Source organism: Alligator mississippiensis, chromosome 3 (genome assembly GCF_030867095.1).
Source record: "Alligator mississippiensis isolate rAllMis1 chromosome 3, rAllMis1, whole genome shotgun sequence".
NCBI classification, from domain to species: domain Eukaryota; kingdom Metazoa; phylum Chordata; order Crocodylia; family Alligatoridae; genus Alligator; species Alligator mississippiensis.
Genome location: NC_081826.1, coordinates 198,713,985 through 198,737,564, shown reverse-complemented (window position 1 = coordinate 198,737,564; position 23,580 = coordinate 198,713,985). Strand labels below are relative to the sequence as shown.

Sequence of the window (23,580 nt, the reverse complement as noted above, 5' to 3'; positions counted from 1 at the left end):
TGTACCCATCTTTTTCTCCTTTTTAATATTTCATTCTTTTTGCGAAGATTTTGCTGCTATTAAAACAGGAAAATGGCAGAGGCATTGGCAGCTCAGTGGGCACATTAGTACACACAGTGGACCTCATTGAGGCATTTTCTTTTTCATTGTTTATTCCATGACCCTATTTAACAACTGTGAATTAAATTATTGATAGCTGAAATTGATATAAGTAATAAAACTTGCCGTTTATTCTTCAGCTTTCACAACACCCTTCTTTTCCCCACACATTCTGTGGTCCATGATGCCATGAAAATTATCTTTTTGTTGTCAGTTTTGGAGTGATACTATGTTTTCCACTACTATCTCAGTGCTAAAATTAATTAAAATTAAAAGCCCAGATTTCCATTGCAGAGCCAGCTGTTAAAAATAGCAGCGGCCAAAATGGTGATAATCCCATTTTTGTAATAATATCTTCATATTTACATCAAGCAAGAAACCAAGTACTTTACCAAAATGTTTAAAATAAGAATAAGACTACAGTTTATAAATTGATAAGAAATAACAAAATTCCATTGCTACCTGCCTTTATGCATTTTATTTTTTATTAAATTAAAAATGCACAGTAATACGTCCTCTTATAACCCCCAAACAACTACATTTTTCTTAATGTAGCATATGTTGTCTAATGCTGCTTCAATATGAAAAAGCCCTCCCCTCCTATCCAAATAACCATGCTGTAGGAAGTTCAGATCAATATGGATATGATGTACTTGATTTCAATTCCAATACTGACTCTAGTCTTGCAAGCTGATACCTATGAGTAGAGTCCAAAGCTTATATAGCAAGTGCTAATCAACTCCATAGGGCTTTTTATGGGCAGTGGGAAATTGTCTGGATCTGACTGTAGAATCGTCAAACTGTCTTTTATTACATTTATAATTTCATTGAGTCTTGCCATTGTCAGGCTAATAATGACATCTATATGCTCTATGGGTTTTTTTCCCCCCTTAAGAGCCCAGATATAATATGAGATTACAGTGTCAGGCACCTTGCCAGCTCCCCCTCTCAACTACCAGAAAACTTGAATCCCTCAGTGCTACAACCTACAGCACCATCATGTGTCATGTTACTACATCAGCATCTTTTTTAGATGCTCTGTTTTCTTTAAGGAAGTGAACTTTTTGTAAACACTCAGTAATGGTCTTTTTTCTGTAAAAGATAAGTGGGAGGCCAACTGCTGAGGAGATCGATAATGGGCCCAAGATCCTATTGTGGGGTTACTTATTTAAATGCAAGACAAGATAGCAAGGACAGAACCTTTGTTCAGGCAGAGCCATGGGTATACACGAAGCCTTATAGACAAATCAGATGGTGGGTGGGCCCCTATCCCAAGGTGCTTACCATCTAGGATGTGTTCTAGCCAACCCTGATATCCACATTTCAGTGTGGAGAGACAACAGCTGAAATGATCATCTCAGGGTTTACTGACTTTTGCTGTTTTGCCCCAAAAGAATTGTGAGGCACAAATACACAAAACCCCTGCTTCCCTACCTTGTACCCCCTTTTCTTCATCTCAGAAAAAAGCTGGAATTCCAAGGAAACCCTGGGGCTGCTAAGCATAGGCACCAACTCCATGGGGCTCAAGCACCCATCAAAAAAATTAGCAAGTGTTCAGCACCCACAAGCTATGGTTGTTTTGCTTTTGTATGTTAGGTATCTGTGATTGCTTGCAGACATTAAAAAACAAACAAGCAAACAAAAAACATGCTTTACCAGAACCAGCAGTATGTTACTTCAACTCGGTTCTGTAGCATCTGTAAAGATTAGATGCATCAGCAGGGCTTGTTAGTGCTTTTAAATAAAGCTGATTGAATCAGCTATTAAATAAAAGCACCAAAAAGCCCCACTAAAGCACCTGATCTTTATGACATCAGGGGAGCTGGGTTGAAGTAATGTACTGCCTCTTCTGGGCATGGACGGGACTCCCGCTTCCCCCCCCACAAAAAAAAGCACCCATCGGCAAAAACCAAAGTCAGCCTGTGCTGCTAAGCCAGGGAGCGAGCTGCTGAACCATGCTCCTGAGATTTATGGATGAGCAGGCCCCACACTCCTTGCATCCAAAGGGAAGGCCACAAGCCCTGGGGCTGGGTGGGGTAGCCTCGGTGCTAAGGGGCATGCTTGACAACCTAAGAGCTTGCAAGTTTAAGGCCATAGCAGAAGTGCTCACAGCACAGTTTGTCAGATTCCAGTGAAATCTGGGAATTCTGCTAAATACCTTGTCGCGAGGACACGATAAAGGAAAAGACCGGGGGCTCTGAGTAGCTTTATTATGCACATCCCACTTTGTGAAATAGTTTTAAAAATATTTGTGTCTTCATAACTGAACTGTTAAACTGAAAGGAATTATGCTAAGTGTGTTTGAATATGTATGCTCTCTATAGGCATAGGCTGCAAACAAAGCTGGGGGCTGAGATAAGCCAAACCCAAAAGAACTTCTCTGTCTTTGCAAGCTTTCCTCAGACTCTGAAATGAAACAGCAGGGAGCTTTTCACAACTGACAGGAATGCTGTTCAGGGATGCTAGGACAGAGCCCTATGGAGACCATAAAAATATATTTTTCACAGATAAAGCATCATTTAGCACCTTATCATTTACCCAACCAGAGCAACTGTGGTTTCTGGCACATACTGCAGACTATCGGGAGGCAGGTGATCGTCCTTATTTAGAAGTACCACTAGTCATGTGATCAGAAAATGGTGGAGGATCTGTATTCCTAGTAAACTGCTACTGAAAGAGGGATGCTGAAGTGCAGCAATCAAGCATCTTTATTATTTTCCCACTAAAAAGGCCTCCTCAAGTCTTTAGAAGGTAAGCATATCTTTGCACTAAGAGGCTGATATGCAAAGCGCTTCTCTGATTAACGGTTCTATTGTTGCAATTACTTTAGAGGAAAAAAGGAAGGGTGAGCGGACTGTTTGTCAGCAGGATGCAAAGCATCCAGTGCCTCATTACTGAAATCAGGCAGCTGTATTTTAATTCTCTTGCAGCTCTTTATGAGAGAAGCTTACATCCATGCGATGGATTTGTTTTGTCAGGGTGAAGAGATGGTATTTGTAATTAGGAAACAAAACTTCACTGTACAATCAATCACATAACACTTCTGATTATTTTCAGTTCGTTTGCATAGCTTTCAGGGTCTGGTGGGAAAAGAAGAAAACTGGATACTGTCACTGAATAACTTGTTTTTAAAAGACTGCTTAACTATGGCATAGCAATTATTTGGGATATCTCTAGCAGTACAGTACTTCACAATAGGATTGTTTTCGGTGCTTGGCTGTTAAGTGAAGCATATGATTTCTTTTTTTCTTGCAATACCTTCTTAAATTGCTGTAGAGAAAAGAATCTTGTAACCTTTTGAGAAAGAGCTAGGATCCAGGAATAATTTCAACTGACAAGAAGAGTGAAAAATTACTGCAAAGTTGGTTTGTACAGGCATCGTTTTCATTCATTTGAAATTTGGGGAACCTAATATGGCTTTGTGGGTATATTTGCATTTTTATCTGTGAGGCAAGTCTGAAAATTATTACTGAGGATGACTTGTCATAAGCAAATGTTTCATATAGCCTAAAGAAATGATGATGATGTAGAAGAACCTGCTGGTTACATATAGAACATCTACCGTACTTACTTGAATTTAAGATGCCCCTGAATATAAGATGAGTACCCAATAATTAGATGCTGTACATAGAAAATTACAAATTTGTTATAATTTTTCATGTATGGAATCTAATTATTGGAGGGCCATCTTTAATTCATCCCCCCACCTGCTGAAGAGGGGCAGGCAGTGGGGGAGCACGTGATGAAGGGAGGTCAAACAGCTTGTCACCTGCTTGTTCCTACCCCCTGTCATCTCTACCCCTGCCTGCCTCCTCCTCCCCCCCCCCTGAGCCTCCACCCTGCTTCTTCCTCTGCTTTCAATCCTGCTCTCCCCAGTCTCTGTTCCTCCTCCCCTGATCCCGACCTCCCTACCTTTACTTTTGCTCTCTGTGCTGGCAGGCTCCATCCCTATTCTAGCTTTGGTCACTTAGCATGGGCCCAGCCCAGCTCCTGTAGCAGCCATGCAAGCTGTGCACCACTGCTATGGGATATGCTGGGGCTGGGCTCAGACCCAGGCTACTGTGTGGATGGAGCCTGCCAGCATGGAGCAAGGGGATGGGGGGAGGCAGAGGGGCAGGCAGGGGAGTAGAGGCTATGTGGTGGGGAGATGGGAGGAAGAGGCTGCAGGGGGGAGGGGGGGGAATGGAGGGGGGCAGGGGTTGCAGGCAGCAGCTACAGCTATGGCCCTGACCATGGGTAGGGACTGGAACCCAAGCTGCAGCAGTCACCTGCCCTGCTTCCACGCCACCTCTTAGAATCACATACAAGGGCCAAGATGAGGGGCTCCCCCCATGTTATATGGCGGAGGGGAACCTCATCTTAAAATTGAGTAAATACAATATATATGATGTACATGATATGAAATATGTGTTGTGTTGGTAGGTGTAGTTGTTAAGTGTATTAGCATTATGAGGGAGTGAGGGCATTACATTTTGGACTCATTGATACCTCTTAAGAAGCACAGCTATGCTGGGGAAGGGGTAGGAGGCATATAGCTTCAGCAGTCTTTCCAGGAGGCAGTTAGCTGGCTACATGGATAAAGAATCCCATCTTTATCCCTTGCCCTTAGATATGTCTCTGGAGTCACTAATGTTAGTTTTTCTTACTCATTCCTCACTGCTTAGCAATCTAGGGATTGGGAATGCTTAGAAAAAGGCCTTTTATATCCTATTCCTGACTGGCTTGGCCAACATTTTGTCTTGTGTAAGCCAGGACAATGTTGCAGGAAGTCCAAGTCATTATACTATGCTCCAGTGTTAGCCAGAGTTTACCTCTAGTTAAACTCAGACCTAATAAGAGTATTTAAGGGTGTGCAGCAACACTACAATCAACCTCTATAAATAACAGTGAAAACAATCCAGACAGTGATGATAGATAAGAGTTGGAAAATACAATTACAGTGTAGAGCAAATGTCTTTTAATGGCCCTTAATATATTGGTGCTTTATTATCTCTGTAGCTGCTGAAGTCAGGAAAAAATAACTGCTTCAGTCAAAAATCCCTTTGTTCAGATGAATGTGCTACACTCAAAAATCACTAGTGTCCATAGGTGGCAAATGAAGCAGTTTTGTCAGGCCAAGTAAATTTTGTTAGTATTATATATGCCACAGGAGAATCTCAAAGCCCCAAGACTGAGTCCCCCTTCCCCATCATGCTCACTGTCATACCATCCCATAGAAAGAGATATTTGTGCTATATGATGCACCAATAAGCCATACAGTGGAAACAGGAAAGGAGCACAAGCTTGGTGATAATGTAATGTGATCAAATGGGGACTTGAGCTTATCTACCTATCTATATTTTTTCTTTTTGATATTAAATAATGGTTTAGTTATTAATAGCATCTGTAACTTACAGTATTGACTGAAATGTTTAGTTCTGGAAAGGTTTCAGGTTAAAAGTTCTGCTACATGAGGTCCACTCTATGACTATAACACGGGCACGAAATGGAGAGCAGGAAAACAGTTCATAATTTCCTCCCATTGGTATAGAATTAGCTGTGTTCTACAGAAAGATAATCAGTTATCTGCTGGAGAAGAGTATAGGCAGCAAAATGTGTAGGAGCAGTCCTTGAGTGACTGTAGCAAAGCCCATAGCCAATCGTTGTACACATAATATAAAAGGTGAAAGAAGGTCCATTGTTTCTGAGATCTTTCTATCCTAGGCTCCTTTCTGCTGCATATTGGTCCAAGTGTTATATCATGCTTTTTCTAAACAGCTGAGAAGGAGGTGGGCTAACACCTCCAATTCTTACTTCATAATATTCATACAAGTAGCTATCAGACAGTAATGGTTTTCATGCACTGTGGATGTGGAACATGTCTAGCCCACCCATCTGGAGGTAAAAATTTACTATTGAGTAGTACAACAAATTCCTATGTATTTGTTCCAACCCCAGTTACAGAGGAAATGAGTCTCAGATCCTCTAAAAGTGTTTACAGTATGTGCCTAATTTACTGAGCTGCTAAACTCCATTTGATTTCAGTGGGAGTTAGTTAAATAAGTTTTGGGCATCTACTGCCTTAGTGTGAGAATCTCAGCTTGCATTTAAACTTGTAATGCTTTTGAGATATTAGGGAATAAATATTATATTACAAAATCCCTCCCCGAAGTTGAGATTTGTCACCACCCCCACCTCCATGCCACACCTTGCTGTTCCATGCATTTTTTTTCCACACAGTCACGTGGGATGTGTTACTTAGGGAAATAACACAGTCCTTCTTCAGAAATGTCAGTGAAATAGCTGTGAAATGCCATTCCTTAAAAAATACCAACTCCTGGAGTTGGATTCTCAATATATGTTCAACACAGAAAGCTATTGGGGAAAACTCCGAGGCACAGTTAACGAACAATATAGTACTCACACCTCTGCACAGATAGCATAAATGGAGGCATGGTGTACACAGATACAATGAAGCTCCTGATATGCCATGGAGTTGTGTGGTACTGTGACACATGGTACTGTGCAATATACTCAAAAAGCATTTCAAACAGGAGCATCCCCAAAGCACACAATGAAATGGAGCCTTTATTCAGAATGGCAGAAAGGAAAGGTTGGAAATATAATAAGGGAACACAATAATTAATTAATAGAAAATATCATAAATCTCCTAGTAAAAGTGCCCAGGGACATTCCAGGAGATGCAAATAAATCCATAGCCTATATCCCCTGACATGCCCATATCACCCCCAGTTGAGGAAGGCGTGCATGTTCAGGAAAGCACTCATATTTATTTAACTTTAAACTAAATGAGACTTGGCATATCCTTTAAGTTTAAATTTCGACATCATGTCCCTGCTGGATAACCTGTCAGTGATCATGTATATTCTGCTCAAGGTTCTCTCCTACAGCAATCACAGCTGGGGTATGAGTCTCTCCTAAATCCAACCTTGGGCCCCCAACCCCTAGTCTCTCGTAGGCTGCCTTTCCTACTGGCTCTGTTTATAAAATTGTTTTTAAAACTCTCTCCTCCTTAATATGAAATCCTGTCGCTTTAAAGTTATGCAGCCTGTTCTTGTCATTGCCTTTTGAAACACAGCTGAGACCCCTCTAGCTTGGGCCTGCTGCATGGTTTATTCATGCCAATCCTCAATGGAGTTAGTCCCAAACACCTTGGGAACACTTGCCTCATCTGTTTTGAATATCTAAATAAAGCATCATTCTTGGATCAGCTCTCACATGCCCTTTCAGTGAAGGGTTTTGGCTGTATGCCAGGGTCTTCTCCTTTAGACTCAGTGCTTCCCTGCTAGCCTCCTCCCCTCATTCTCATTCAGAATGCCCCACAATCCCAGCACACTGATCCTGGCACTTTCCCAGCAACCCTCAATGTCTGATGTTCTTTGTCTCCCAGTTTAACTGGTCTGTAGATTCTTCCTGCTCCTACAGTCGAACAAACTTATCGCAGTAGTTTGCTTCTTGTAAGTGATTTGTTGTAGCTTTCTACTGATTTTGACTCTGTTCACTCATGCACTTGCCTGACCTGGCTATTTCTAGTGTTTCTTCCTGACTCTAAATACCCTGCTCCCAAAGTAGACAGGCTGTAGGAATAGGCTACTGCATGGTGCTGGTTTTACTTCCCACGTAGCCCTTTTTTGTCTTCATCGGGCAAAGTCCTTTGGTTCCAGGCTAGTCCTGCCCCACATTTTCCCTGGCTACATGTACTTGCAGCTGCTATTCTGGTTGTCCATCCCTTGCAGCTCCATGCTTGTAGCTATTGGGATACTTTTCACTGAAGCCACCTGCTGAACCAGATCACCACTCCTGCTCCTCTGATACCTCTTCTCTCTCACCTCTGTGACCTCAAGACAAGATGAGATGGTGAGTCCTTATAATCAGATTGTGGCGGAGGTAGAGGTCTCTGGGATCAAACTCCTAAGATATCCATCCAACCATATGTTTTTCTGACAGCATCCGGTTGATCTGAGCACTTGCTCCTCTCTTTAGGTGGCCAGTAGCTCAGTCTTTGCACTCTAAATCCAGATGTTGGGGGGGGGGAAGGTAACTGCAGGTTCACTGCAGTAATTAAGGTAAGAAAAATTACATTGAAGTCCCTATCTGAACTGTATAATCCTAGAAGTTCAAAGTGAATATTGACATTTTAGGTAGAATGATACAAAAGTGGAAAAAATGAATATTTTAAGAAAGAAGAAAAAAAGATAAAATACAATTATTGTGATAGAGGGATAAAAGAGAAAAGCAATGTAACAGAAAGCAAAGGAGTGAAAAGAGGTTGGAGGATCATGGATACAGGGATAAAGTAGAAAATTATATATTTAGATAGACATGTAATAGCACAGTATAGAATAATAAATTACTAATAAGATAAAAATGCCATATAAATACAGATTTTGAACTACCTAGAAAGTATCTATGGCATAATAAACTTTTGAATATCTCTCTTGATGGGTATCAATATACTGCAAATTGTGTCTGTGTGATAATGTCAGAGGGATTGAAATCAATCTCTTTTCTCTACTGATGAGATTTTTAGAAGCACCACGCAAGTGCCACACCCAGTGATTACAAATAGAAGTATGGCAGTAACCACCTCTGCAAAATCAGGTCCCAACAACTCTGTCACTTGAGCTAGATAGATTATTTCCTTTCAGCCCAAAATCTGTTTGAAAAATAGGATCTCTGATAGAATGAAGTCTCTCAGCAGTATATTTAATAGAGGGACGTGGTAATGGTTTAAATCATTAACAAGAGAAAAATGCATTAGATAGCACAAAAGGCTGACCGTACAGAGAGCTAGAGAGCAAGGGAGAGAGATTAAATTAAAAAGTAAAACCAAGTAGCAGCAAACAAAGTTGCAGAAACAGAATGGCTGTGCAGAGATAACACTAATTGTATCTGAAAGATTTGTCAGGGCTATCATGAATAAATTCAATATAGCCTATAGTAATGGGTGAAAGGAAATCTAACAGTACTGAGCTCCTTAGAAATATAAAGGGGGAGCAAAACTTCCATTTTCCTAAAGAGTTTCTGTTCCTTCTGCTATCGTAAAACACTGTCCTTTGAAAGGGCTAAGGTGATTCCTATAAACTGCAGATGGCAAAATGGTGTACTGTCTCTGTGCAGATACATCATTTAGAAATGTTGATATCCATACTGTATGCCACTATAGTAGAGTAAAGCAAGGAAGTGCTTAATAAACATGGCTGTTGTGCTATGTCTTGAAAAGGCAGGGAGACTTCTTGCTTTCAAAAGTACTTTATTGCAACTGCCAACAGATGCGCAAAGAGGGCTGGCAACTTCCTGCTGATGTCACATCATATCAGCCCTCAGGAAGGGAGTTAGCCCTTACTGCTACATCCCCCTTTCTCAGAAACTTGAAGGATTTCCAAAGAACTGCAAAATCATCTTGAGAGGAGAGGCTAACAAGTACTTGTGAGTCTTTACCACTGACTTCCCTACAAAAAGAGAATAATCTTTTTATTTAAAGGAGATTGGTTCACAGATCCAGTCTATTTGGTAGAGCAGACACACATCCTGACCTAGTGTAGTAAACAGGTGAAATATAATGGAGATGCTCTCGATTCCTACAGAGAAGACCTCTAGGTGTCTCCACCCAATACGAACGAGGGGCATCCTCCCTAGCCTTGTACTTCTGCATCTGAACTCCAAAATTCCTGCTCTGGGGAAGAGAAGGTACATTTCTTGAGGCATACCTGGTGTTATAATTCCATCTCTGATGCTCCTTTATAAGTTGATCTTTCTCATGAAATTCCTGTGCATCGACTAGTTTTAGAAACAAGTCATCTATTGTATTTTGGTAGAGCTGTAGAGTCAGCAGCTTGTAAGGAAATCAGGTGGACTCCATCCATGCTCTAATTGTCTTGAATGGTATATTAGGAGAGCCTGATGGAGATCTTCATTCTTTGGAAGCAAATTCTTCAGCACCCGCACTGCACGTTCTGCTGCCCCATTACTACATGGGAAGTGTGTACTGCAGGGGATATGCTGAAAGTCATACTGAGCTACAGAGTGCTTGCATGCAGTTCCAGGAAGCTGTGGACCATTATCTGCTCTTAAAACTCGTATCTGCTCTGCAGTTGTCAGAGGCAGCAACATCAGAATTTCCTCGGCCGGATTCCCCTGTTGAGTAGATGAGGGTACTTACTTGGTAAGGTTCAGGCTTTTTGTTCAGACCTGACACTTCCCTGAAGTGGTTAAAATCTCTGATCCATCTAGGCCACATTCCAGGGGACTGGAAATCAAACTGTTTTGGTGGTGTAACTTTAACTGCCTGCATTGTTTCTCTGGCCAGCCTCTGCCCTGAGCTGGAGTAGGCTGCTGCTGCAGCCTGGTCTGTCATTTAGGATTCACCCAGTTACTGACTGACATTTGTGTTCTTGTTGGTGGCAGGATTCATCCCACTGCTAATACCGTGTACTTTCTCATAGCTCAGGAAAAGGGAGGGAGAGTTCTTGCTCTCAGAAGAGCTTTATTGCAACTACTAACATAGGCACAAAGATGGTTGACAACTTCCTGTTGAAGTCATTGTGTCAGCCATCAGGAAGGGAATTAACCTTTACTACTACATACGTAATGAGAGAAGACCTATTTTTAGCAGCCTATTCTGTAGTATATGATTAAACTAACTTCTACCCATTTCTGCTTAGTGTTGAATCTTAATGATCAATATTTAATATAGGAAAAGTCTATCATCTGAATGTTGGCATTTATTCATAGCTAGAAGACTTTCGATTATTTCCAGCTATCTGCTACAAAATTTCAACCCGTTTCCCTGCCTGATCCAAGACCTTGGGAAACAGTTTTATAATACACACTTCCATACAAATATTAATCATTTATTTTCACAGTATTTGTTTCATAACAGATAAGCATGTACCTTAATTCCTATAATATGGATGGAGATAGAAGACATGCGACTTGCCCAGGCCACAGAGAAAGTAATTTACATCACCAGGATTAGAAACCATAATTTACGGACTCATGGTCTGTGCTTCTCAGTTCTAAAGGTTTTGAATAACATGATCTGAATCTGGCCCAAACTTTTCTGAATTTCACCTTTTTTATTAAAAAGTTTAATTGAAACTTCGCATTTGGATAAAATGTCATTCTTTGTGATTGCTCTGCAAATAAGTTAATCACGTTTTCAAGTAAAGTGCCTTTTGTTTGGTTTTTTTCCCCTTCCACCTCTCTCAGCGGCCTTAGTGTCAAAAATCAAAAGGTACACATTTCCAACCAGCATTCCTCCTCTAAGATGTTCAGTGTGCACATCTGCGCAGGTGCGCCTGGCAGCACAGCACAAATGCCCATGCATTCCACGCAGCTTAGAAGGAACACTGTTTCCAACCCTGTTATTTCCTACTTGTCCTTTTGGATGAATATGTTCATTATCATAACTCAACATAGTGTATCCAATTCACAACTGTAACCAGAAAAATAGTTTTCTATTTAAAATTAATAACTGATTATATTTTTAAATCTTTTCAGTTATAATTTTGAAAAAGCCGTCCAAGAAAGGAAAAAGCCATGGATGGGCAATTATTTTGGGCAGAGGGTCACTTACTGAGTTTTGGCAAGCCATCGAGGGCTGCATGACAGGCAGCCCAGGACAGATTAATATTAATTTTCTAAATTTTTAGGGGCCCCGTGGGCTGGATAGAATGGCCTGGTAGGCTGCATGTGGCCCCCGGGCCACATTTTGCCCACCCCGGTTAAGCAGTAGAAACGGCTGTGATTATAATTCACACCCCAATTTCCAGCAGCTGAATTTTGCAAAAAAGCTGTGCATTGCATGTGAGAAAATATAGGATATTTACAAACTGCGGTACATGACAGTAAAAATATATAAAACTATTTTAATTCTTTAACTCTTTAAGTTTAATATTTTATGGACAGGAAAAGACCCTTCATTTGGGGGATAAAAGCAAAATGGCACGCAGATTTATTTCCAAAATATTACTATGGCAAGCAGTATTTTAACTCCATACCCATTAAATGATGTTTTGTTGTTAGCCTTGACAGGCAGACAGCAAGGGGAAGAAGGGAGTTGGATCCTTTCAAATGGAGCAGGCATTGGAATGTAACTGGGGATTTCAAGTACTGCATTAGATTAGTGCTATGCAAAGGTGACGGCGAGCTAAGGGCTGGGTTTTACAAGCTGCAAAACACTCTGGTCATGATCTAGCCACGCACTTAAGCGCATGCTCAACTTTTGACACAGAAATAGGTGTGTTGAACCCAAGTGAAGAATAAGTTGAATAGCTTTGCTGGTGTGGGGACAGGCATTCAGGACTTTGCAGGGTACAGCTCTGAAAGGGTATGCAAGAAAGCAGTGCTGTACCTACGGTGAGGCAACTGGAGCTGTTTCCCCGGGAGCTGACCTGGGGAGGGGTCAGGATAGAAAAAAAATAGCTGCTGTTGCAGCTGCACAATCACACCAACAACAGCATTTGAAAGTTGCCCCTATGTGTGGCAGCTGCACCAGGTGCCTGGCCACATTGTTACATCTCTGCAAGCACAAACAGATTACTTGTGGAAGGAATATTATATACTATACTTCCTTTGAAAAACATTCTTTTCAGCAAATGAAGAGACACAGGAAAGGAATATTGTTTACAGTAAAAACAAAACAAAACAGGATTATCAAAATTCCACGTTGTTCTGTCCCATCCAATACTTTCTTACTTTTCCTTTCCTGAATCTGTGTGCCTTGTTTTTATATCTGGAATGGGCAAGGACAGAGAGAATAAAACATTGTATTTATATTATCCATTAGATGGAGATGATAGAGGGCTCAGTGCCCTTTATTTTAAATCTGTGGAACATTGCACGGTGCAGCATTTTTTCCTCTCTCAGATTCCTTTCCCTTTTCTTAGATAACCAGTGAGACAACAGATGCTAAAAAAGTTTGAGAGGCAGTGATTTTGGAGCATAATATCTTTCATTGGGCCAAGTGTATGGCTGGGAAAGATCTTAAATAAGCTTTCAGGCATAAGGTACCCTTCCTCAAGTAACTCAAGATCATGGTGTAACCTGGGTGATATATGAAACTTGAGAAGCTGCCTTGTTTTCCAGTCTCCTCTCTGACTCACCTTCTCCTTTGCACTCTATCTTGTTTTCAAGCATTATTATTCTTCAAAAGAAACATGAATTAGTAGAGTTTTGTGTTTGTGAGCTTGGCAGGTATGTACCTTTGCCCAGAATACAATGCCATTAACATTTAAAACACATTGCTGAGCAGAGAGAGGGGAGGAAAAAAATAAGGTACACAAACATTTTAAAAAGCTTAAAAAAATATCAACATGCTGTTTCTTGATTTACTGCTCTCTCCAACCTAAATTTGATGTAGCTTTTGGCAACAGACCTCTGGTATGCTAAAGCTACAATTTCAGACAGCAAGTGAATTGTCAGGATAACTATAGGAGAGGTCACCTTAGATTGTCAACCAGGGGAAGAGTTCGCTTCAGTTAAACAGTATTTGCGTATTTGGGCTCAGCACTAGGCTGAGCTGCGGAGGTGATGACTCAGTGTGATGCTCTGGAATAAGAAAACAAAGCAACTTGTCAACAGAGGTTAGCTGGAGAGTTGCGTCTGTCCCAAGTCCTAAATCATACATGCACACCGACAAGGGTTACTATGTATCATCAAGAAAGCAGGTATTTGTAGTTGTTTGTAGACAGAATCCGTTTAAAGCAGCCCTGCGTGAAAGTGGTAGTATACACCTCGGAGTCAAGACTACCTTCCTGAATTTCGGAGACTTTACAGACTTGGGAAAGTGAAAGAGCGTTAAGGAGGTTATTATTTTATCAGATGGGAGCCATAGAAATGTGCAGGAGCTCAGCTGTAAGTCTGCCTTCCCTTTCCCCATGTCCCCTCTCGTATATAAACCTGATAGCTGTCCAACCTGCCTCTCTGAAATGCACTTTTTTCTTTGGAGTTACCTTTGCCCAAGTCTGGAAGCCTGATTTATCAAAGCAGAAGTCTAGTAACTTGACTCCTAATGCAGCTGATCTTTGAATGGCTGGTCTGTGTACCACACAAAGGAAGTCATTTAGGACACACAGAGTTTGTTTTACTTTGACCTCAGTTTCAAGGCAAAGCATCTTTTTTATCAGTCCAGTAAATCATGCATAATTAGAATGGAGTCTCTCATGCACCTGAGTTTAATCTTTCAACATGGAGCATTTACCATTCAGGGGTGTCAAACTCACCTTCTGCCCCAGGCTGGATCCAGGCCACAGGGTTTCTTGCAGGCTGGATCAGGTCCAGGAGGGTATGGGGCAATTAGCAGGAGTGGCGGTGGCCACTGTGGCAGCCAGGCAGCAATAGGGCAAGTAGCCATGAGCCAAGCAGGTGCTTGCCATGGCAGAGAAATGCAAGAGGATATGGACTAGTGATTACAGGCAACTGAGGGCTGTATTGCACAGCCCACACTCACCCCTGGTGGCAATAGCCACATCCACAATGGCCCCATATTCTGTGGCAGGCCCTGCTCACCATTAGTCATGTCTCCAAATTCTCTGGCCCACTGGTAACCTAGTTGACCAGATGGAGCAGCTCTGCAGACCAGATCCAACTCAAAGGCCATGTGTTTGACATCTCCACCGTAAAGTTTTAAGAACAACTAAAATGAGTTCACTCTTTAGTAGCATCTGCTTTGCCTATTACTTTATGACTCAATAACCATTAATGCTGAATCCACAAAACAAACCCCCCAACCTCCTTGACCTGTATTCACTATATTAGAGTACACATTTGTGTTGTGGCAGGCTTGCTGTCAGTGTCAGTGTAGATGTTTTCTGCAGGGGCTGTAGAAAATACTATCATCACAGGACACGTTTTATGATTTTTTTCCCCCTTCAAATGTCTGTTCATCACTTATTTTATAATAAATAGAAACTTGAAACTGAAAAGAGGGTAAGCTTCATCTTAGCAAAATACTGCTTAAACATTCACATGCAGTTTTGCTGAATGGATATAATATTTGCCTTGTCTGATCTGAAATGCTCTTGGCAGTCTTATGTCAACAATGTTTTAAAAAACCATTTAAAAGCATTCCTAAGTGCCTGCAATGCTGTCTTTAGCATCTACAACTGCAAGAGGGTCTCCCTGTGTTTTCCATGTGTCCAAAAGTAAAATTCTGTGTCTTTTAGATTAATTGCATAAAAATTGTTTAATTAAACTGAGATTAGAGATTCTTGGCCCAGTTCTGCTCTCAGTTAATTGAAATCAGTGTGGCGGATATGCCCTGTGAATTCAGGATACTGTAGTTTATAGATGTAGCTGGAACGCAGTGGAGATTAACTCTTGAGATGGAAGGCCTCTTCATCTGTTTGCAACCTGAGTTGCCCATTCTTGCTAGCTGTCCATAACAGCTGCCGAAACATTCCTCTAATATGAAATATTCAGTGTTACTCATTCCACCTACATAACTTACATGGAAACTGGGGTTTTACAATTATATCAACTGTAGACCAAAGGAAAAGCTTAAGAAGCATTTAGATGGTCATATTTAAATATGCAATTATTTGGCATAAGCAGCGGCACAAGCTCCCAACACTTACAAGCAAACAGAAGGGAAGGCTGAGAAAAAAAATGATTTGAGTAGAGAACAGTAGAGATGGAGTAGGAACTTGCCTGCCAAGCCATGCCCTGTCCTACCCACAGCAGTATTGCTTGAAGCTGGAAACCAGTGATGCCTCTGTTGATGTTCCTGCAGGAGTGCATCAGTTCACCCAGCTAAGTGGTGACTAACAGAATTGTATAGACCTCATATGAAAAGAAAGAGAATTAATTTCTACCTGAGGAAAGCTAATCTTATGGTAAAGTAACGGGACTGTATTCAGGGATTTTAGCTTCAATGTAATTCTTCTGTTACAGATCCTTAAAGATTTAATGATCTGCCAAGGTTGATACATTGCTTGGACAAAAGGGCAGTCAGCTGCCCAGGGCAACAGAATTGGAAACTCAGCATTTCTAGAGCTATCAGATCAGTGATTTCTGATGGGTCAATGCAGTTAGTTTGTGAATGTAAAAAAGGGAGCAGCAACATTGATTTTAGCAATATTGGTAAAATAGCTATGGCCAACCTGGAATATGAAGAAATTTTTCCATTAACACTGGGATTTGCATCATGCTCTTGTAACCTGGGTTAATTAGCCTACAACCAAATGATTTTGCTGGATGAAACTCCTCTACAGCTAAGGTAGAGGAAAATAACTCCCCCTTTGTTCTTGTCAAAGCTACAAGATAGGAATATACAAGCAGTCTATTCTGCAATGGATCTGAGTTGTACTCTTTTTTTCTACCACCAATACTTTAGCCTTCTCCTTTGTCACTTCTTAATTCAGGGTGCAGTTCTTTCCCATGGTAACTTGTAAGGATGATGCTAGGCAGCCTGTGTCAGAGATATCTAGGTAGCTGTCAATTGCTATAATGGTTCCCCTTTGAACCGTGAGTAAAATGGTCTGATGGGTACAAATTTGCTTTCACTTGTGGGTCTGTGATCTGGCTCCATCAAAACAGCATTTGCTGAGAGGGTGTGTTGTAAGCACCTTTTAGATGTAATGATGATCTTGTCACAACAAAGAGGTTATGATCACACCTGCAACAGCCTGTTCCAGCCCCCTAATAAGATCCAGAACATGATATTTTGGGAAGGTTTGGGGCCAGTTCTGAACCTGCTAGTTGTGAAAACAAAACCATTTTTCTGCTGCTAAAAAATATTCAAGTGTTTTCATGCTTAAATTGCTACTGTTAAAAAAAAATGTATCCTGCAGTGCAACGCTTGCAAAACAGCTATAACAGAGTTATAGAATAGGTTTATAGAAATTGAACAGAAATAGGAGACATGAACACAGTTGAATTCTTCTAAATGCTTGCATTTTTTTTTTTTATTGTTAATCCTATTTAAGAGTCATTTTAGGTATAGTTAGTATAATTACCTGATATTTTCCTATCATATTATAACATTTTAGTTTCATATGATAACCTGATAAGAAAATTGAATGTGTGGCTGCATAGCTTGCAGTAGGCTGCCATAGAAAACTTGGTATGAAGTTCCAGGATAGTATTTCTAGGATTTTTCCCTCTTAGACATGTCTGTGAAGTTCACTGATAAAATGAGACCCTTTGTTGGTTTACATGCATATGCATAAATTAGAAAAGTTTGCAGTCTGCCAATGTATAATTATTCAGTGCTTCATTTTGCTCTAAACCAAGGTGGAACCTAGAGTCTCCAACAGCCACACTTCCATACATATTGTGGTATGGTATGAGCTACATCATAGAATCTCATCAACTACATTTGGTTCACCCCTGAATTAATTTGCAGCTGATTTGCAAGTCAGATATTAAAATTAGGCATATATGAGGAAGGGAGATGCTCCACATTAGATCAAATACTTGATCTTTAGATCTTGGTGAGCTTTCAGATAAAATATATTGCCTTTTTTTTCCAGATCTGTATCAGAGGATGTAGGAATGGACATCCCCTTTGATGAGGGCTTGATAAGCCCCAATGGTACAGAGATGAGACCTGGTAAGGAAGGCTTTATTCATTTTTTTAAAAAATATTTCTCACTCCAATAGCATATAATTATGCAGTGGGAAGGATATCTCTGGGCTGGTAAGGCATGATTGCAGTGTTAAAAAGAGTGTTAAGTGTGCTTTATTTAGTTAATTCTATACTTCACTTGACAAATGATAATTTATAGTGTGCTGCATATTTTCTCTTGTGCCTTGGTGTTATCTGTCTATTAAAGCATTTTGTTCTTGTGACAATTAAGTACTTTGCTTTCTTCACACTATATTTGACTTCAGTCTAGTGAAGTTTGTATATAAAAATACACAAGTCCAAACAAACCAGCTTCAAATATTCATGTGAAATGTAGTGGCAAGAAACCATACTAGAGATGTATATTAGCTCAGAACGTCATTATTTGCACCCAGCTAGGAAGAGCAAAGGCATGGTCATATTTATTTTGCGCAGAGTGATATTACATAATCAGGTAGAGCACATAAGGGCATACTTGCAATATAAATACCAGAAAAATGATAGCAAACACTCAATACAACAGTTTCTCCAAGGTGTATTTTTTTTATTTGCATTTTTCCTGATTTCAAAAGGTCACTGGGTTCACAGCTGAAGTGATTCACGTGATCATCAAAGTCCTCAAAGTCTGCTGAGGTTTAAAAGCATGTGTGAACTTTCCCATATGTTAACTCATATTTTATAATAAGTAGAAGAAGCTACATTTTATGAAATGATAAAGGATCTCAGTAGAAAACTGATTTCAGATCCAAACTTTTGGATTCATGCCTGTCTTCAAAGAAGATAAATTCCTGTTGTCTGGCTGGTCTATCAGCAAGGTGTTGTCCATCTGGGACTGGGGTGAGGGGTTAGGAGGGCTAAAAATAGCCCAGTGCCAGGGGGTTGGGTAGGAAAAGCACAGCCCTGGGGCTAGGGCCAATGGCTGGGCTTTCCCAACCCCCAGGATAAGCTGGGAACTGTACAAACGTTCAGTTATATCAGTCTTGCTGGACCTGATCTAAGTTAGACTAACTCTGGTATAGGGTTAACTTAGATCAAGTTAGCTATTTTGGACTGATCTATATTTCCTGAACTTCTGTACAGTTCACACTTAGATGCACCTAGCTAGGGATGTAAGAGTAGGGTCTGCACCTCAGACAAATAAATTAGATTGAATGGCCATTTTTAATGTAATCTAACCTCCCCCTATTCTCCCTAAATGTCTGCATGTACCCAGTATGTGGTAACTGTTGTCCTTTTTTAAATATAGCAATATTTTGGTAAACATTTGAAACTGATATTATAGGACCAAATTCTATATCAATTTTAACATTGTTATTGTCAGATAAAAATCAATCACACTGTTCAAAGTGTTTAAAAATATTCAAAGGCATACAGTGGAAGAGTTTTAAATACTGCATATATTATTATTTTTCTTCATATATAGAACCTCCTAATTCTTTGGACCTCAATGGCTCCCATTCCAGAAGGATAAAGCTTACAGCTCCAAATATCAACCTTTCCTTGGACCAGAGTGAAGGGTCTATTCTTTCTGATGATAATTTGGATACACCAGATGAAATTGATATTAATGTAGATGATCTTGACACTCCAGATGAAGCAGATTCTTTTGAATACACTGGACAAGGTAATGAACTAGCCTGTATAAGTAAAGGACAGTGTGCATAAACATAGTGTGGTTTTTCCTCATTAAATTGGAATGGGTTAAGATCTGTTTGTCAATATTTAGGGCTGTGTAGATCAGCGTAATGCTTCAGACTTAATCCAAATTATCCAAATAGTACTGCTTTCTGCTCAGAACTGGACATTGTCTCCTTTCCACATGCAGTAATCTGTAGCCTCTTTTATAGGGGCACTGAGCGAAAAAATGCTCATCGTAGAGGTCAGAACATCTAACCAAGGAACCGTCCATAAGACTTGTTGCTGACAAATTCCTCATGGGAGGAAAACAGTATTCTCTTAGCTCAGGGATATGTTGAAAACATAACTAGTTCTTTGACAACCTGCACCTGGTAATAGTTGTGTGTGTTCTTTTAGTCTTCAGGATGCTATATTCCTAAATGGGACATTGACCCAATATTTGAACCCATCTCCTTTGATATTACTTATTTCTAGATTTCTCTTTTTGAATGAGTATATTTTTATTTCTGATTATTTTTGCTGATGTTAGCTTGCCCTAAAAAAAAAACAACTAATTAGTTGTCATTCATGTTTCTAATCTGTCTTGATTTATTTTGTATTCTTCTCTCTTTTTTCTTCTTTTCTCATAAGTGTTGAGTTATCCATGAGTTTCATTTAAACTCTGTTTATTCCTTCTCTAGATCATTACTGTAGCTGTTAAGTAGAATTCTGTCTATAGCACTTCCAGACAGGAGGCCAGTAATAACTAAAAACTTACATTTTATCATAAAACTTTGATTATGAACCTGCAATTGGCTTTTCATAGATTCATAGATGTAGGGTCGGAAAGGACCTAAGTAGATCATTAAGTCTGACCCCCTGCCCTGGGCAGGAGAGAATACTAGGCTCATATGATCCCAGCTAGGTAATTGTCAAGCCTCCTCTTAAATACCCCTAAGGTAGGAGCGAGCACCAATTCCCTAGGAAGTTGGTTCCAGATCCTAGCTGCCCTAACTGTAAAATAGTGTCTTCTAATGTCCAGCCTGAACCTACTCTCAAACAACTTATGGCTGTTATTCTTTGTTACTCTGGGAGGTGCTTGGGTGAACAGGGTCTCTCCTATTCCCTGCTGGTTCCCCCTGGTAAGTTTGTAGATGGCCACCAGATCCCCTCTCAGCCTTCTCTTGTGAAAGCTGAAGAGGTTCAGGTCCCATAGCCTCTCCTCATAGGGTCTGCCCTGCTATCCCCGGATCATGCAAGTGGCCCTCCTCTGGACCCTCTCGTTGCTGGCCACATCTCTCCTAAAGTGCGGCACCCAGAACTGGATGCAGTATTCCGACCGTGGTCTGACCAGTGTCGCATAGCGGGGGAGGATCACCTCCTTGGCCCTGCTTGTGATACATCTGTGGATGCATGACAAGGATGCATGTTGTGCAACAGTTTTCAATCGAAGATTTTGTGAGATGCAATATGCAAGAGATGGTTTACTAAATTACTACTTGATTACTTTTACAACGTTTCTTTCATTCATTGATTAGATACTGAATCTCTTAAAAAAATAATCATTCAAGTTTTTCTGGCAAGGTGTATTGCTTAGTAAACCGGAATATTTTATTCCATGTAGTTTCATTATCTTCTGCATGTTTAGTGGCTTCTCTCATTCTATTTATGGTTAATGATGTTATTGAAGACAGAGATAAGCCTTACAAAGCAGCAGTTGCCAGAAATCCACTTGTTTACATATTGGATACTTAGATGTATCTGAGTTTATTAAGGATATTAAAACAGAGTAGTCACTCAGTTAAGAAAGGTTCAGTTGCCAGGGATAGGTATCCTGCCTTACTGTGTTTAGATGTTAAAGCTCTACCTTCTTCAGCACTGACAACTTTTTTTCCCCATGACTTCTGTGATGAATTGCATTATAGGATAAATGCACAGAAGGCATTAGGCATTACATTAGGTAGTTTGCAGCTCCATGGACTTCAGAGTCCTGAGTTATGTGCCTACACTCACTTCTTCAATGCATAGGGAAAAGTAGGCTCCTAAGAACAGGATTCAGAGAATGCGGAAAACTGAGCAAGAAATCATGTAATTCAGTAGGGAACTGAAAAGAGAGGTTGGGCTTGAGCCTTGTGGATACCAGTCTCTTAGGATTTTCAGCCACAAACCTTTTCTTGAAGTTAGGCACATCAGCCAGGTATGCCTCTCTTCCTGAGAGGAGGGACCCTTACCAACTAAACCATGATGTTAAGTGAATATTGAGAAATAGGAATCCTTTTTCCAAATCACTACTCTTCCCAAGTTAGAGCAGGTCTCATACACAGATCTCCAACATTCAGGCAAGTGGTATAACCACCAATAGGAGCTGTCATCACCTAGGTAGTTTTGCCTTCACCCACCAAAAGTTAGTTAGCCATACATCAGATTAGGCAGCAGCTGGGTTGTGGTCTTGAGGCTTGCACGTTAACAGTAAAATACACAAATTCCTCTGGATCAAACCCTTTAACACAAATGCATTAGTTTTCACCTATTACAAGCAAAACTATAAACGTCTAGCAAGCAGAATTCACCTGCATGACACTGAAGCAGTAGAAGTTAAAGTAAGTGAAATACTCCAGAAATACTAGTGGAGCCTTCAGAGGTCTTGTTGGGAAGCTATACTCATGAACAGTGAAGTACTGGAAACTGATCAGTTGGAAGTGAATGAGGATGAGAAGGACCTGGTTGTATTAATCAGAGCACAACTTTAAGTTATTTATATGAAGAGCCGTGACAAAGGCTAATGGGATCCTAGAATGCAATCAGGCTAGGTATTTCCTATAGAGGTTAAGGAAATATTCATATCATTGTAAAAGATACTGGTACAACCGGATTTAGAATAATGGATAAGATTCCGTTTACCTATATTCAATAAGGAGGAATTCAGACTGGAACAATTGCAGAGAAAGGTCCCTGGGGTGATCAGGGGAATGGGAAGCCTACCACAAGAGAAGAGATTAAAAAAGAGCTCGGTTGAGAGGGGGAAACATTTCCACTTGTAAATACATCAGAAGAGTAAACACCAGAGATGGAAAAGGGCCATGACAATGCTGGTCCAAGAACAAGTTATATGAACTGTTCATAGATAAGCTGGAAATTAGAAGAGGGTTTTCAGCCATTAGAACAATGAGATACTGGAGCAGCCTTCCAATAAGCAGAGGAGAGAGAGGCACAGAAAACACACACAAAACCACAACCACACAAAACGTCACCTAAGTTGTTCTAAGATGCAGCATAATAAAGTTTATGAATGGAGTTAAATCATGTAGTGCCTAGGATAGCAAGGACTGGTGTGGATGCGGTAGTGGTAGTAGTGGCAGCAGCTGGTTTCATCAATGAACAATTTGGAACATTTTAACTGAAACTCCCCCCCACTGCCCAAACACTTCTTTTCTTTCTGTCCCCGCCTTCGTAGCAAACAAACTATGTTAAGTGCTGGGAACTTAAGAGCTAAAGTGGTGGAAGTATTATACTGCTGAAACTCTAGTGGCTTAAAATCTAGGTCCTAAGAAAAAAAATCCATGAAAACAGGATTTATAAAATAAAGGAAACATTTTAAAGCTTTAAAGGGAAAAAAAAAAACCCAACAACTTGCTGATTTTTATATCATTCTCTCTAGATTTCACCTTAAGCAAATCACTTCTATCTGAAGGTAATATTCAAATGCCCTTCCTCTCAACTCTTCGTTTTCTCCTGTCACTATTATCATTGGATATTGTGCCTCTCTGAAACAACCCCAGAAGTACTCCTGTAGGCTGCTAGCCTGTCTCCCCAGCTCAAGAAGGTTTAAACAATCCACTCAAGCTCTATTCAGTCCTTTTTCTGGGGGCATCATTTATCAGTTTCACTATCAAGCTTTAGCAAGCCCCACAAGAAAGCAGGTCAACATATCCCCAAGAGCCATTTTCCCCTGACCAGTCTTCCTAACACTTCCCTATTTCAGCTGTAAACCTGTCCCTTTTCACTTTCCATGACCCTCCTCCTCCATTGACCTACATCAGGTGTCATCATGTCAGCACTTACCTTTGCAGGTGAATCTGATAATGATAACAGTGGCAGGGGGAAATGGTGTGCTGGGAGGAAAGGCACTTGAGTATTGCCTCCAGATAGAAGTGATAGAATTGCCTTTAGATACAACGGAGGAGTAAAAATGAACAGATTTTTCCCTTTTCTACTTAGCACAAACACCTGTTCTTAAAAGGGGCTCTGCCTCAAAACAAGGTTGGCTGGCCCTTCGAAGCAGATTGCCTGATGAA

General features: G+C 40.5%; 1 protein-coding gene across 6 annotated transcripts in view; it reads left to right on the top strand.

The window, feature by feature from the left end:
- The window catches only part of PRUNE2 (prune homolog 2 with BCH domain), a 230,916-nt gene that overhangs the window by 168,171 nt on the left and 39,165 nt on the right, over positions 1 to 23,580 (top strand). For 5 of the 6 annotated variants that reach the window (XM_059724800.1, XM_019478148.2, XM_019478147.2 and 2 more), the window contains exons 10-11: positions 17,574 to 17,653; positions 19,092 to 19,292. In XM_059724800.1, the coding sequence (XP_059580783.1) occupies positions 17,574 to 17,653; positions 19,092 to 19,292 (281 nt within the window). Of the gene's footprint in view, positions 1 to 2,711; positions 2,851 to 17,573; positions 17,654 to 19,091; positions 19,293 to 23,580 lie in introns of those variants that run through there. The other variant, XM_059724802.1, reaches the window with a different exon arrangement.